Here is a 16,385-nt window from a genome sequence, read left to right as displayed (position 1 = left end):
ACCAGTGTACATGTATATCAGTAAGCTAAGTATCCCGTATTTCATATTATTAGTTATTCAAAATAACAATGAAATTATAAGTACCTGGTAAGGAAGTCGACTTGAACCATTACTCTGCCTTTAATAAGTTCGTCTTCCTTACTGAGCGCAGCGTTCCTCTTAGGAGGCTGAACAACCCTAAGGTGCTGAAGTATAAAGGGCTGCAACCCATACTAAAGGACCTCTACACAACCTCTAACCTAGGCGCTTCTCAAGAATGAATTGACCACCCGCCAAATCAAACAGGATGCGGAAGGCTTCTTAGCCTACCGTAACAACCCAAAAAACAACAATAAAAGCATTCAAGAGAAAGGTTAAAAAGGTTATGGGATTAAGGGAATGTAGTGGCTGAGCCCTCACCTACTACTGCACTCGCTGCTACGAATGGTCCCAGGGTGTAGCAGTTCTCGTAAAGAGACTGGACATCTTTGAGATAAAATGATGCAAACACTGACTTGCTCCTCCAATAAGTTGCATCCATAATACTCTGCAGAGAACGGTTCTGTTTAAAGGCCATCGAAGTGGCTACAGCTCTCACTTCGTGGGTCCTTACCTTCAGCAAAGCAAGGTCTTCATCCTTCATGTGAGAATGAGCTTCTCTAATCAGAAGCCTTATATAATACGAAACTGCGTTTTTGGACATAGGCATCGAAGGTTTCTTGATGGCACACCATAAGGCCTCTGACTGTCCTCGTATAGGTTTTGACCTTTTAAGATAGTATCTCAGAGCTCTGACAGGGCAAAGAACTCTCTCTAGCTCGTTACCCACCATGTTGGAAAGGCTAGGAATTTCGAACGACCTAGGCCAAGGACGTGAAGGAAGTTCATTTTTAGCTAAAAATCCGAGCTGTAAAGAACATGTTGCTGATTCGGATGTGAATCCTATGTTCTTGCTGAAGGCGTGAACCTCACTAACTCTTTTGGCTGTCGCAAGGCAGACGAGAAAAAGAGTTTTGAGAGTAAGGTCTTTGAAGGAAGCTGACTGGAGAGGTTCGAACCTAGGAGACATAAGGAACCTTAAGACTACGTCTAGATTCCAGCCTGGAGTGGACAAACGACGTTCTTTAGAAGTCTCGAAAGATTTAAGGATGTCTTGTAGGTCCTTGTTGGAGGAAAGATCCAAACCTCTGTGGCGGAGAACTGAAGCCAACATACTTCTGTACCCTTTAATCGTAGGAGCCGAAAGAGATCTAACATTCCTAAGATGTAACAGGAAGTCAGCAACTTGGGTTACAGAGGTATTGGTAGAGGAAACTGCATTGGCTCTGCACCAGCTTCGGAAGACTTCCCACTTGGATTGATAGACTCTACGAGTGGATATCCTCCTTGCTCTGGCAATCGCTCTGGCTGCCTCCTTCGAAAAGCCTCTAGCTCTAGCGAGTCTTTCGACAGTCTGAAGGCAGTCAGACGAAGAGCGTGGAGGTTTGGGTGTACCTTCTTTACGTGAGGTTGACGTAGAAGGTCCACTCTTAGAGGGAGAGTCTTGGGAACGTCGACCAGCCATTGTAGTACCTCTGTGAACCATTCTCTTGCAGGCCAAAGGGGAGCAACCAGCGTCAGCCGTGTCCCTTCGTGAGAGACGAACTTCTGAATGACTCTGTTGATGATCTTGAACGGCGGGAATGCATATAGGTCGAGATGGGACCAATCCAGCAGAAAAGCATCCACGTGAACTGCTGCTGGGTCTGGAACTGGGGAACAGTACAAAGGGAGCCTCTTGGTCATGGAGGTGGCGAACAGATCTATCGTTGGCTGACCCCACAAGGTCCAAAGTCTGTCGCACACGCTCTTGTGAAGGGTCCATTCCGTGGGGATGACTTGATCTTTCCTGCTGAGGCGATCTGCTGAGACGTTCATATTGCCCTGAATGAACCTCGTTACCAGTGTGAGGTTTAGACTTCTTGACCAAATGAGGAGGTCCCTTGCTATCTCGTACAGCTTCCTCGAATGGGTCCCTCCCTGCTTGAAGATGTATGCCAAGGCTGTGGTGTTGTCGGAGTTCACCTCCACCACCTTGTTTAGCAGGAGGGACTTGAAGTTCATTAAGGCCAGATGAACTGCCAGCAGCTCCTTGCAGTTGATGTGAAGCGTTTCCTGTTCCTTGTTCCATGTTCCCGAGCATTCCTGTCCGTCCAAGGTCGCGCCCCAGCCCGAGTCTGATGCGTCCGAAAAGAGATGAAGATTGGGGGTCTGAATCGCTAACGATAGACCCTCCTTGAGAAGGATGTTGGTCTTCCACCACATGAGAGTAGTCTTCATCTCTTTGGTGACAGGAATAGAGACCGCTTCGAGCGTCAAATCCTTGTCCCAGTGAGCTGCTAGATGGAATTGGAGAGGGCGGAGGTGGAGTCTCCCTAACTCGATGAACAGGGCTAACGATGACAGGGTCCCTGTTAGACTCATCCACTGTCTCACCGAGCATCTGTTCCTCTTCAGCAAGCTCAGAATGCACTCTAGGGCTTGGCTGATTCTTGGGGCCGACGGAAAAGCCCGAAAAGCTTGACTCCGAATCTCCATTCCCAGGTAAACGATGGATTGGGAGGGAATAAGCTGGGACTTTTCTAAGTTGACCAAAAGACCCAGTTCCTTGATCAAGTCCAAAGTCCAGTTGAGACTCTCCAGACAGCGACGACTTGTGGGGGCTCTTAACAGCCAGTCGTCTAAATAAAGGGAGGCTCTGATGTCCGCTAAGTGGAGGAATTTTGCAATATTCCTCATCAGACGCGTAAACACCATAGGCGCTGTGCTTAGGCCAAAACACAGGGCTTGGAATTGGTACACAACCTTTCCAAAAACGAATCTCAGGAAAGGTTGGGAGTCTGGATGAAAAGGAACGTGAAAGTAAGCGTCTTTCAGATCCAACGAGACCATCCAGTCCTCCTGCCTGACCGCTGCTAGGACCGACTTCGTCGTCTCCATAGTGAACGTCTGCTTGGTGACATAAGCATTGAGCGCACTGACGTCCAGCACCGGTCTCCAACCTCCTGTCTTCTTGGCCACCAGAAAGAGACGGTTGTAGAAGCCCGGGGATTGATGGTCCCGGACTATCACCACTGCCTTCTTCTGTAACAGGAGCGACACCTCCTGGTGTAACGCTAGCCTCTTGTCCTTTTCCTTGTAGTTGGGAGAGAGGTTGATGGGAGAAGTGGTCAGAGGGGGATTGCGGCAGAATGGTATCCTGTAACCCTCCCTTAGCCACTTGACAGACTGGGCGTCTGCACCTCTTCTTTCCCAAGCTTGCCAGAAGATCTTGAGTCTGGCTCCTACTGCTGTCTGGAGAGGAGGAGAGTCAGTGTTTGCCTTTCGAAGGCTTGGGACCTTTCTTAGACCTGCCCCTGAAAGCGTCTGGACGGGTACTTCCTCGGCTGGGGGCTCTGCCACGAAAGGGCGGAATAAATCTTGTAGCAGGAGTATCGGCCACTGGGGTGCGGTAAGTTCTAGGAACCGAAGGAGCAACCTTAGCCTTACGAGCTGAAGAGGCCACAAGGTCATGAGTGTCCTTCTGAATAAGGGCCGCAGACAATTCCTTGATAAGCTCCTCAGGAAACAGGAACTTAGAAAGCGGAGCAAAAAGTAACTGAGACCTTTGACAAGAGGTGATACCAGTGGAAAGGAAAGTGCACAGTTGTTCCCTTTTCTTGAGTACTCCCGAAACAAACATGGAGGCAAGTTCGCCGGACCCATCGCGAATTGCTTTATCCATACAGGACATTATAAGCATGGCCGAGTCCTTGTCAGAAGGGGCAGTCTTCTTGCTCAAGGCCCCCAGGCACCAGTCGAGAAAATTGAAAATCTCAAAGGCGCGAAAGACACCCTTTAAGAAGTGGTCTAAGTCGGAAAAGGTCCAGCAGACCTTAGAGCGCCTCATAGCCGATTTACGTGGAGAGTCAACCAAACTTGAGAAGTCAGCCTGGGCAGAGGCAGGGATTCCCAAGCCTGGTTCCTCTCCTGTGGCATACCATACGCCCGCCTTAGAAGTCAGCTTAGTAGGAGGAAACATAAATGAAGTCTTCCCTAGTTGCTGTTTGGACTGCAACCAATCCCCTAACATTCTTAAAGCTCTCTTAGAGGATCTAGCAAAGACGAGCTTAGTGTAGGCCGACTTAACAGGTTGCATGCCTAGAGAAAACTCTGATGGAGGAGAGCGAGGGGTAGCAGAGACAAAATGATCCGGGTAAACCTCTCTGAAAAGAGCCAGGACCTTGCGAAAGTCAATGGAGGGTGGTAACGACTTGGGTTCCTCCACGTCCGAAGAGGGATCATCTAGGTGCGCAGCTTCCTCCTCAGAAACCTCATCACCTGAGTGTTGAGAAGCGAGAGGTAAAGTTACAGCGGTATGCTGAACAGCAGAATCCTGACAAGTGGGTGCAAAAACACTTGCGGTCTCATCCTCAAGTCTCTGTTGAAGAGGATGAGGGCTAGTAATGACAAAGTCATGAGGCTGGGATGAAGGAGGTTCTGCGGAGGTTTGAGGAGCAAGTGTGGTGAGAGGCGACTGAAGTAAAACCTGAGGTTCAGGCTGCAAAGACTGGTCAAGTAGAGGAGAAGGTGGTAGATGCATGCGTTGAGGTGGCTGACTCATTGCATGAGGTTCCTGTCTCAAGAGTTGCGCTTGCTTCAAGGGTTGAGGTGGTTGCGCAGTAAGAGATTCCTGTCTCACGAGTTGAGGATCTTGAGGTGTGAGCTGCGAGAGTTGAGGTGGCGGCTGCGCAGAACGCGGCTCCTGTCTCACGAGTTGAGGTTCTTGAGGTGCTTGCCTCGAGAGTAGAGGTGTCAGCTGCGAGAGCTGAGGTGGCTGCCTCAAGGATGGTAGAGGTTGTCGTACCTCAAGAGGTAGCTGCCTCGAGGATGGTCTTACTGCAAGAAACTCTTGTCTCAAAGGTAGAGGAGGTTGTAAGGCATAAGACTCCTGTCCCCATTGTTGAGGAGGTTGCCGCGTGGTAAGAGGTTCCTGCCTTAAGGAAGGTGGAGGTTGCTGCACAACGCTGGTATCTGGCAACTCCCAACGCGGTAGCTCACGCATGGAGGTAGCTTGAGGAACCTCAACTTCGTACGTCTGGCAGACTGGACTGCGTAGAGGAGGAGGAGCGCTCGCAGGAGGAGGTGTAACCTTCTCTGCCTGAAACTCACGCATCAATACCGCAAGTTGCGACTGCATAGACTGCAGCAAAGTCATCTTGGGATCAACAGACGTTGAGGTCTGTTGAGGCAGAGCCTTAACAGAAGTTGAGGTCTGTTGAGGCATCGCCTTACCTCTCTTAGGAGGCGTGCAGTCACCTGATGACTGCGGTGAGTCAGAGCTAGCCCAATGACTACATCCGGGCTGTAGAACTCGTGCGGTCTGGACTTTACGCTTAAGAGGTCTTGAGACCTGAGTCCAGCGTTTTCTCCCCGAAAATTCTTCTGCAGACGAGTAAAATGTTATTTTCATTAGTAAAATAAATTTTTGAATATACTTACCCGATAATCATGTAGCTGTCAACTCCGTTGCCCGACAGAATTCTACGGGAGGGATACGCCAGCTATCACTATACTAGAAGGGGGTGTACTCACCAGCGCCACCTGTGGCCAGGTACTGCAGTACTTCTTGTTGACACCACCTCACTTTTTCCTCGGTCCACTGGTTCTCTATGGGGAGGAAGGGTGGGTCAATTAAATCATGATTATCGGGTAAGTATATTCAAAAATTTATTTTACTAATGAAAATAACATTTTTCAATATTAAACTTACCCGATAATCATGTAGCTGATTCACACCCAGGGGGGTGGGTGAAAACCAGTGTACATGACTAAAGGATAGCTAAGTATCCCGTATTTCATATAATCAGTTATTTCAGAATAACAATGAAATAATAAGTACCTGGTAAGGAAGTCGACTTGAACCGTTACTCTGCCTTTATTAAGTTCGTCTTCCTTACTGAGCGCAGCGTTCCTCTTAGGAGGCTGAATCAACTCTAAGGTGCTAAAGTATATAGGGCTGCAACCCCTACTAAAGGACCTCTACACAACCTCTAACCCAGGCGCTTCTCAAGAATGAATTGACCACCCGCCAAATCAAAAGGATGCGGAAGGCTTCTTAGCCTACCGTAACAACCCATAAAAACAACAATAAAAGCATTCAAGAGAAAGGTTAAAAAGGTTATGGGATTAAGGGAATGTAGTGGCTGAGCCCTCACCTACTACTGCACTCGCTGCTACGAATGGTCCCAGGGTGTAGCAGTTCTCGTAAAGAGACTGGACATCTTTAAGATAAAATGATGCAAACACTGACTTGCTCCTCCAATAAGTTGCATCCATTATGCTCTGCAGAGAACGGTTCTTATTAAAGGCCATCGAAGTGGCTACGGCTCTCACTTCGTGGGTCCTTACCTTCAGCAAAGCAAGGTCTTCCTCCTTCATGTGAGAATGGGCTTCTCTAATCAGAAGCCTTATATAATACGAAACTCCGTTTTTGGACATGGGCATCGAAGGTTTCTTGATTGCACACCATAAGGCTTCTGACTGTCCTCGTATAGGTTTTGACCTATTAGGATAATATTTCAGAGCTCTGACAGGGCAAAGAACTCTTTCTAGCTCGTTACCTACCATGTTGGAAAGGCTAGGAATTTCAAACGATCTAGGCCAAGGACGTGAAGGAAGTTCATTCTTAGCTAAAAATCCGAGCTGTAAAGAACATGTTGCAGATTCGGATGTGAACCCAATGTTCTTGCTGAAGGCATGAACCTCACTGACTCTTTTAGCTGTTGCAAGGCAGACGAGGAAAAGAGTCTTGAGGGTAAGGTCCTTGAAGGAAGCTGACTGGAGAGGTTCGAACCTAGGCGACATAAGGAACCTTAAGACTACGTCTAGATTCCAGCCTGGAGTGGGTAAACGACGTTCTTTAGAAGTCTCAAAAGACTTAAGGATGTCTTGAAGGTCCTTGTTGGAAGAAAGGTCCAAACCTCTGTGGCGGAGAACTGAAGCCAACATACTTCTGTACCCTTTAATCGTAGGAGCCGAAAGGGATCTCTCATTCCTTAGATGTAATAGGAAGTCAGCTATTTGGGTTACAGAGGTATTGGTAGATGAAACTGCATTGGCTCTACACCAGCTCCGGAAGACTTCCCACTTGGATTGGTAGACTCTACGAGTGGATACCCTCCTTGCTCTGGCAATCGCACTGGCTGCCTCCTTCGAAAAGCCTCTAGCTCTAGCGAATCTTTCGACAGTCTGAAGGCAGTCAGCCGAAGAGCGTGGAGGTTTGGGTGCAACTTGTCTACGTGAGGTTGACGTAGAAGGTCCACTCTTAGAGGGAGAGTCCTGGGGACGTCGACCAGCCATTGTAGTACCTCTGTGAACCATTCTCTTGCAGGCCAAAGGGGAGCAACCAGCGTCAGCCGTGTCCCTTCGTGCGAGATGAACTTCTGAATGACTCTGTTGATGATCTTGAACGGTGGGAATGCGTAAAGGTCGAGATGGGACCAATTCAGCAGAAAAGCATCCACATGAACTGCTGCTGGGTCTGGAACTGGGGAACAGTACAAAGGAAGCCTCTTGGTCATGGAGGTGGCAAACAGATCTATTGTAGGCTGACCCCACAAGGTCCAGATTCTGTTGCACACGCTCTTGTGAAGGGTCCATTCCGTGGGGATGACCTGATCTTTTCTGCTTAGGCGATCTGCTGAGACGTTCATGTTGCCCTGAATGAACCTCGTTACTAGGGTGAGGTTTAGACTTCTTGACCAAATGAGGAGGTCCCTTGCTATCTCGTACAGGTTCCTCGAATGGGTCCCTCCCTGCTTGGAGATGTAAGCCAAGGCTGTGGTGTTGTCGGAGTTCACCTCCACCACCTTGCCTAGCAGGAGGGACTTGAAGTTCAATAGGGCCATATGAACTGCCAGTAGCTCCTTGCAGTTGATGTGGAGCGTTTCCTGTTCCTTGTTCCACGTTCCCGAGCATTCCTGTCCGTTCAAGGTCGCGCCCCAGCCCGAGTCTGATGCATCCGAGAAGAGATGAAGATTGGGGGTCTGAATCGCTAACGATAGGCCCTCCTTGAGAAGGAGGTTGGTCTTCCACCACAAGAGAGTGGTCTTCATCTCTTTGGTGACCGGGATAGAGACTGCTTCGAGCGTCAAATCCTTGTCCCAATGAGCTGCTAGATGGAATTGGAGAGGGCGGAGGAGGAGTCTCCCTAACTCGACGAACAGGGCTAACGATGACAGGGTCCCTGTGAGACTCATCCACTGTCTCACCGAGCAACTGCTCCTCTTCAGCATGCTCAGGATGCAATCTAGGGCTTGGCTTATCCTTGGGGCCGATGGAAAAGCCCGAAAATCCTGACTCCGAATCTCCATTCCCAGGTAAACAATGGATTGGGAGGGAATGAGCTGGGACTTTTCTAAGTTGACTAACAGACCCAGTTGCTTGATCAAGTCCAAAGTCCAGTTGAGACTCTCCAGACAGCGACGACTCGTGGAGGCTCTCAACAGCCAGTCGTCTAAATAAAGGGAGGCTCTGATGTCCGATAAGTGGAGGAATTTTGCAATATTCCTCATCAGATGCGTAAACACCATAGGAGCTGTGCTTAGGCCAAAACACAGGGCTTGGAATTGGTACACAACCTTTCCAAAAACGAATCTCAGGAAAGGTTGGGAGTCTGGATGAATAGGAACGTGAAAGTAAGCGTCTTTCAGATCCAACGAGACCATCCAGTCCTCCTGCCTGACCGCTGCTAGGACCGACTTCGTCGTCTCCATCGTGAACGTCTGCTTGGTGACATAAGCATTGAGCGCGCTGACGTCCAGCACCGGTCTCCAACCTCCTGTCTTCTTGGCCACCAGAAAGAGACGGTTGTAGAAGCCCGGGGATTGATGGTCCCGGACTATAACCACTGCCTTCTTCTGTAACAGGAGCGACACCTCCTGGTGCAACGCTAGCCTCTTGTCCTTTTCCTTGTAGTTGGGAGAGAGGTTGATGGGAGAAGTGGTCAGAGGGGGTTTGCGGCAGAATGGTATCCTGTAACCCTCCCTCAGCCACCTGACAAACTGGGTGTCTGCACCTCTCTTTTCCCAAGCTTGCCAGAAGATCTTGAGTCTGGCTCCTACTGCTGTCTGGAGAGGAGGAGAGTCAGTGTTTGCCTTTAGAAGTCTTGGAACCTTTCCTAGACTTGCTCCTGGAAGAGTCTGGACGGGAGCTTCCTCGGCTGGGGGCTCTACCACGAAAGGGCGGAATAAACCTTGTAGCAGGAGTATCAGCCACTGGGGTGCGGTAAGTCCTGGGAACTGAGGGAGCAACCTTAGTCTTACGAGCTGAAGAGGCCACAAGATCATGAGTGTCCTTCTGAATCAGGGCCGCAGACAAGTCCTTGATAAGCTCTTCGGGAAACAAGAACTTAGAAAGCGGAGCGAAAAGGAGTTGAGACCTTTGACAAGGTGTGATGCTGGAAGAAAGAAAGGTGCAAAGTTGCTCCCTTTTCTTAAGAACTCCTGACACAAACATTGAAGCAAGCTCGCCAGATCCATCCCTAATTGCTTTATCCATGCAGGACATTATAAGCATGGCCGAGTCCTTGTCCGCAGGGGAGGTCTTCTTGCTAAGGGCCCCCAGGCACCAGTCTAGAAAATTGAACATCTCAAAGGCACGAAATACACCCTTTAGGAAGTGGTCTAAATCGGAGAAGGTCCAGCAAACCTTAGAGCGCCTCATTGCTGTTCTACGAGGAGAGTCGACCAAACTTGAGAAGTCAGCCTGGGCAGAGGCAGGGACTCCCAAGCCTGGTTCCTCTCCTGTGGCATACCATACGCCCGCTTTAGAAGTGAGCTTAGTAGGTGGGAACATAAAGGAAGTCTTCCCTAGTTGCTGTTTAGACTGCAACCACTCCCCTAAAATTCTTAAAGCTCTCTTAGAGGACCTAGCAAAGACGAGCTTAGTATACGTTGACTTAACAGGCTGCATGCCCAGCGAAAACTCAGATGGAGGAGAGCGTGGGGTAGCAGAAACAAAATGGTCCAGGTATACCTCTCTGAAAAGAGCCAGGACCTTACGAAAGTCAATGGGTAGAGGAGAAGACTTGGTTTCTTCCACGTCTGATGAGGGATCCAGGTGCGCAGCTTCCTCCTCAGAAACCTCATCACCAGAGTGTAGCGAAGTGAGAGGTAATGTAACAGTGGTATGCTGAACAGCAGAATCAGAACAAGCGGGTGCATAAACGCTTGTGGATTCATCCTCAAGTCTCTGTTGCTGAGTTAAAACCTGAGGTTCAGGCTGCAAAGGCTGGTCAAGAAGAGTAGAGGAAGGTAGGCGCATGGGTTGAGGTGGCTGACTCCTGGCATGAGTGTCTTGTCTCAAGAGTTGCGCTTGCTGTAAGGGTTGCGGATGCGCAGTAGCAGGTTCCTGAGGAACGAGTTGAGGTTCCTGAGGTGTGAGCTGCGAGAGTTGAGGTAGCGGCTGCGCAGAACGCAGTTCTTGTCTCGCGAGTTGAGGTTCCTGAGGTGCTAGGCTAAGGTGTTGAGGTTCTCGCCTTGAGGAGGGTTGAGGTCGCTGCAGCGAGTGCTGAGGTGGCTGCCTCATGGATGGAAGAGGTTGTCGTACCTCAAGAGATTGTTGCCTCGCTGGTGGAACCGCAAGCGGAAGCGGAGGAAGTAAGGCATAAGCTTCCTGCTCCCATTGCTGAGGTTGCCTTAAGGAAGGCGGAGGTTGCTGCACACCGCTGGAAACTGGCAACTCAGTACGCGGTAAGGAATCCTGAGGAGCCTCAACTTCGTACGCCTGGCAGACTGGACTGCGGTTAGGCGGAGCGATCGCAGGAGGAGGTGTAACCTTCTCAGCCTGACACTCACGCATTAAGACCGCAAGCTGTGACTGCATGGACTGCAGCAAAGTCAACTTGGGGTCGACAGACGCTAAGGTCTGCTGAGGCAAAGCCTTAACAGAAGATGAGGTCTGTTGCGGCATCACCTTACCCCTCTTAGGAGGAGTGCAGTCACCTGATGACTGCGGAGAGTCAGAGCTAATCCAATGACTGCAACCAGGTTGTAGAGCTCTTGAGGTCTGGACTTTGCGTTTGAGAGGTCTTGAGACCTGAGTCCAGCGTTTTCTCCCTGACATATCTTCAGCAGACGAGTAAAAGACGGGCTCAATCGTCTGCGGGTGGGAGTGACGGTCTCTGTAAGACACGCCCGCAACCACCGAGGATACTTCTGTGCGCCGATCAAGGCCTGCCGAACCCTTTTGCCCTTCGACATTGCTTCTCCCCTGGGCTTGGGAGCTTGCAAGAGGTCCCGGACTGGGAGGACGACTGGCACGCACAGAAGTACCCTCACGCACCACACTGACACTGACACTAGCACTTGGCACCGCACTGACACTAGCACTTGTCACAGCACTGGCACTATCACCTCCCACTGCACTTTTGACCTTAAGTTCTTTGACTTCTGCCATAAGAGACTTATGGTCACTAACCACCGATTCCACTTTGTCACCTAAAGCCTGAATGGCACGCAAAACAACAGACATATCAGGTTGAGTACAAATAGTAGGTTCGGGGGTAGCCACTACAGGGGGAGGAAAAGGTTGAGGATCATGAGGTGAGGAAAAAAGTGAAGAGCGAGAAGAACTCCTCCTAACTCTCTCTCTCTCTAACTTGGTTGAATATTTCAGGAATCGAACAAATTCAAGTTCCGAAAGTCCGGCGCATTCCTCACATCGATCTTCCAACTGACAGGGCCTTTCCCTACAGTCAGAACAAGCGGTGTGAGGATCTACCGAGGCCTTCGGAATACGCCTATTACAAGACCTACATCGTCTATGGGGTGGGGCTTGTGAAAGGTCAGACATCTTGAATCAAAGAGTTAGTCAAGGGGGATTCCAAATCAAGCAAAAAGATCGTTAACCATTAATCAAAACTAAATAAAAGCTATCTAAGCTAATTAGAAAAGTTTCCAGTATAGCGACAGCCGAAATCTTAGAGAAATACTTCACCAAAAACCGTGAACAGAACTCCAAAATCATAAGCGTATCCCAGAATGTCTTGCCGGAAGCACGACAGAGGAAAAAGTGAGGTGGTGTCAACAAGAAGTACTGCAGTACCTGGCCACAGGTGGCGCTGGTGAGTACACCCCCTTCTAGTATAGTGATAGCTGGCGTATCCCTCCCGTAGAATTCTGTCGGGCAACGGAGTTGACAGCTACATGATTATCGGGTAAGTTTAATATTGAAAAATAAGGGCTCAATCGTCTGAGAGTGGGAGTGACGATCTCTGTAAGATACGCCCGCAACCACCGAGGATACTGCTGTGCGCCGATCAAGGCCTGCCGAACCCTTTTGCCCTTCGACATTGCTTCTCCCCTGGGCTTGGGAGCTTGCAAGAGGTCCCGGACTGGGAGGACGACTGGCACGCACAGAAGTACCCTCACGCACAACACTGACACTGACACTAGCACTCGGCACAGCACTGGCACTACCACTTCCCACTGCACTTTTCACTTTAAGTTCCTTGACGTCTGCCAAGAGGAACTTGTGGTCACTCACTACCGACTCCACTTTATCACCTAAAGCCTGAATGGCACGCAAAACATCAGACATATCAGGCTGAGCACAAATAGTAGGATCGGGGGTAGCCACTACAGGGGGAGGAAAAGGTTGAGGATCATGGGGTGAGGAATAAAGTGAAGAGCGAGCCGAACTCCTCCTAACTCTCTCTCTCTCTAACTTAGTGGTATACTTGAGGAATCGAACAAAATCAAGTTCCGAAAGTCCGGCGCATTCCTCACATCGATCTTCCAACTGACAGGATTTTCCCCTACAGTCGGAACAAACGGTGTGAGGATCAACCGAGGCCTTCGGAATACGCCTAATACAAGTCCTACATCGTCTTTGGGGAGGAGCTTGAGAAAGGTCAGACATCTTGAATCAAAGAACAGTCAAGGGGGATTCCAATTAAAGCAAAAGATCGTTAACCATTAATCAAATCAATATAAAAGCTATCTAAGCTAATAGACAAGTTTCCAGTATAGCGAAAGCTGAAATCTTAGAGCAATACTTCACCAAAAACCGTGAACAAGACTCCAAAATTATAAGAGTATCCATGTAGGTCTTGCCGGAAGCACGACAGAGGAAAAATTGAGGTGGTGTCAACAAGAAGTACTGCAGTACCTGGCCACAGGTGGCGCTGGTGAGTACACCCCCTTCTAGCATAGTGATCGCTGGCGTATCCCTTCCGTAGAATTCTGTCGGGCAACGGAGTTGACAGCTACATGATTATCGGGTAAGATTAATATTGAAAACTAACCTTTTCTTCTCTATACATTCTCCTCTGGGAGGCATAATAAATCCACAAAAAAATGTACAAACTATAGGGATCCTATCCCCCTGAAATATTCATTTCACTCTTTTGTTTACATTTAACAAGTTGGACGTAACTGCTCCCTTTTGTGCATCTGTGCATAGCTTATTGTGTGATGACGCATAAGCCCTCCTTCCACTTCCTTTCTACCAAGGGAATTACTTCTGTTTGTTCATTAGTAAGTAGCTCCTCCTCCTACCTTCCCATACCATATGCCAAAGTTTACCATATTTGGGCATGTATGTATGCTTGAGTGTGACGTAGGCAGTTCTGTGACGCCCCGTTTTCCTAAGACAAATCCTGTTAGTTTGTAGCTGTGTTACATGTTGAGTATGCGTTATGGAGCCCAACATCACAAAGTGTAATGGCTGCCATAATCGCTATTTTGATGCTATAGCCAAGTTTCACGGTGAGTATTAACCCTTTTACCCCCAGGCTATTTGGAAATTTCCAACCCTTAACCCCCAGGGGGTTATTTTTTCCCAGCACATTTTGCAGTATATTTTTTTTAAATTGCTCTAACAGCCTTAATTTTTGTCATAGAGAGGTCAGGTTGGTCTCATTTTCTTGGAAAATGCCTGAATTTTCTCAAAAAATTATCAAAAATATGAATAAAATAATTTTTATAGCATTTTTTTGCAAGGACGTACCGGTACGTCCATGGGGGTAAAGGGATGGCTTTTGTGAAACGTACCAGTACGTCCTTTGGGGGTAAAAGGGTTACGTACTCGTGGCAGAGTGAATAGTTTTTTAAAAGTTCATTGCGTTATCGCTCAAAGGTTAATGTGTCCGATGTGCGATTCTGTTAAGGATTTTTTTTGTGATTTACCTTATCATAATGTAAGGTTTTATTTGTGATTTACTCTATCATAATGTATTGATATATTTTGCGATTTACTTTTAGTTTGTGACCTGGGAAGGGGGGTTAGGGGGCATGACCCCCAACTAGGTCTGTGGGTGTGTTGGGTTCTGTGGTCTTTTACAATCTGGAAAGTGTTAAATAATCCTGTTTTACCCTGTTTTTGCTCACCCAAAGTACCAGGTAACTACAATAAAACTGTCCCAGGTTCCCACTTGTGTCTGTTGCGAAGGGAAAGGGTCCTTGACGGGACGGTGAGACAGTCTGAACGATCCCCCGGTCTCAGAATTCTCCTTGACATTGTATAATGGTTCTTTTCCGCCATTAGCTCGCTTCGCTCGCATGAAAATAGAACATCAAGCTCGTATGTACTGGCAAGCGGTAATGTTGAGCTGCGCACGCTAACATTACAGGAAAATAAAACATCAACCTCGTATGCACCGGCAAACGGTAATGTTCGCGCATGCGCAGATTATCAAGGAGAATTCTGAGACCGGGGGATCGTTCAGACCGTCACAACGGCTTATTTGCAGTGGAAATAAGTCAAATACATTAAAGGACGATTTACTGTAGAAAAGCTGTTTTTCCTAAAGAGATATATTGCCCTGTTATATGATTTTACCGTATAGGTACTTGATTGATTGATTTTTAGTTTTCTGGCATCCTGACATGTCAGCACCTTTAACTCCAGAGTAATAAGGTAACCTACATTATGTTAGTTTATGAAAATGTGATATGGAACCTAATGAATCCATAAGATTACAATGGGGTAGTTTGTAGCGCTACGGCCAAGCGTCCTAATTTGCTTATTATCGCTCCGACTGTATAGAATAAAAAAGTTTGGAAATGGTCTACGGATCTTAAATATGTGCTTAAACGCATACTTTTATGTTTTTTGCCGAAAACCCTAAATTACCTGAAAATTTGTGGCTCGAGTTCTTACTCCGGCCACGAAGTAAGGATACAGCTTTTAGCATAGGTTAGGTGGGTTTTTTAAGTTAGCTTCTCCCGCCACAATCGTTTTTAGAACGACGGCCACAGTTCAGAATATTCCAATTTTCTACGAACTCGATTTTAGAATGACGGCCACAGTCCACCCCACTTTATAATATTCCCATTTTCTATGAATGAAAACGGATCTGGCCGTCACCCTACAAAGGCTCCTTACAATGTTTTGAAAGATATTCATCTAAATTACATTGGCAATAAGTTCGTTTATTAATTGAGATTTGCAGTATAAGCCAAAGATAGGTTAAAGTGTCCTTGATTAAGTATTTAATTATTGTCATCTACGGTGCATATGATCTATCTACTACCTTATAAGATAAGTTACCAGGACCCTTACCACATTATACCTTACTCCAATGGGTTAAATAAATAACTTGCAAGTGTAAATTACGTATATCTACTGTACCAAACCTACAGCAGAAGACTACCTATATATTTTTCTCAAGTTTCCTATTAAGGTAATCTAACACGTAATAAGATGGTTAAAATTTCAGATTAAGTAAATATGGCTTACCTTCTATATGTGTGTCTTCCACTTAGCATATTAAATTAATAAGGTTCACAGGAAAAAATGATCAAAATATTACTATTAACTACGGCACCGTCTCGTCTTCTCCAATGCCAGTCGGTGACAATAACATTAAACTTAAGTTAAACCGGTCTGTGCAGATAACATAAAAACATTGAAATATATCGCAATAATTTGTAATTTTGTTGCTTAATTAAGTTAGATATTAAAATATTAATTTAAATGTAATATCTGAGACTTATTACATAACGTAAAATTGATGTAGTATTGTAGTTCAGGAAAATGTAAACATTCATTGACGTCATTATAGTGACGTAATTAAAAGTTTACGCCAAGTTGAAGGGAAACAATCAGGGCATTATTCTAAATTGATTCATTTTCTTCTACAAACAGACTACAAAAACTCTCCAAGAATATAAAAATACAAAAAGATAGATTTTAAATAAATTTTCATGCAAAATTAATGTAATAAGTAAAACTACTCAAACGAGAAAACAAATGAGATAATTTTAGTCAAATGCAAATTTAAATAAATAGTGTAATTTTTTTGTGATTTAATTAATTTTATAGATTTAAAGTTTCTTATTTGAAGACAGATAGTTAAATTTTCTATTTTCAAGTAAGTCATT

General features: G+C 46.9%; 1 protein-coding gene across 1 annotated transcript in view; it reads right to left on the bottom strand.

The window, feature by feature from the left end:
• The window catches only part of Mccc1 (Methylcrotonoyl-CoA carboxylase 1), a 74,069-nt gene extending 58,235 nt beyond the window's left edge, over positions 1 to 15,834 (bottom strand). The window contains exon 1 of the mRNA XM_068352790.1: positions 15,742 to 15,834. Coding sequence (XP_068208891.1) covers positions 15,742 to 15,770 — 29 coding nt within the window. The 5' untranslated portion in view covers positions 15,771 to 15,834. The remainder of the gene's footprint in view (positions 1 to 15,741) is intronic.
• Positions 15,835 to 16,385: the final 551 nt, after the last annotated feature.

This window comes from Palaemon carinicauda, chromosome 29 (genome assembly GCF_036898095.1).
Source record: "Palaemon carinicauda isolate YSFRI2023 chromosome 29, ASM3689809v2, whole genome shotgun sequence".
Lineage (NCBI taxonomy): Eukaryota > Metazoa > Arthropoda > Malacostraca > Decapoda > Palaemonidae > Palaemon > Palaemon carinicauda.
This window is presented reverse-complemented; position numbering and strand designations above follow the sequence as displayed.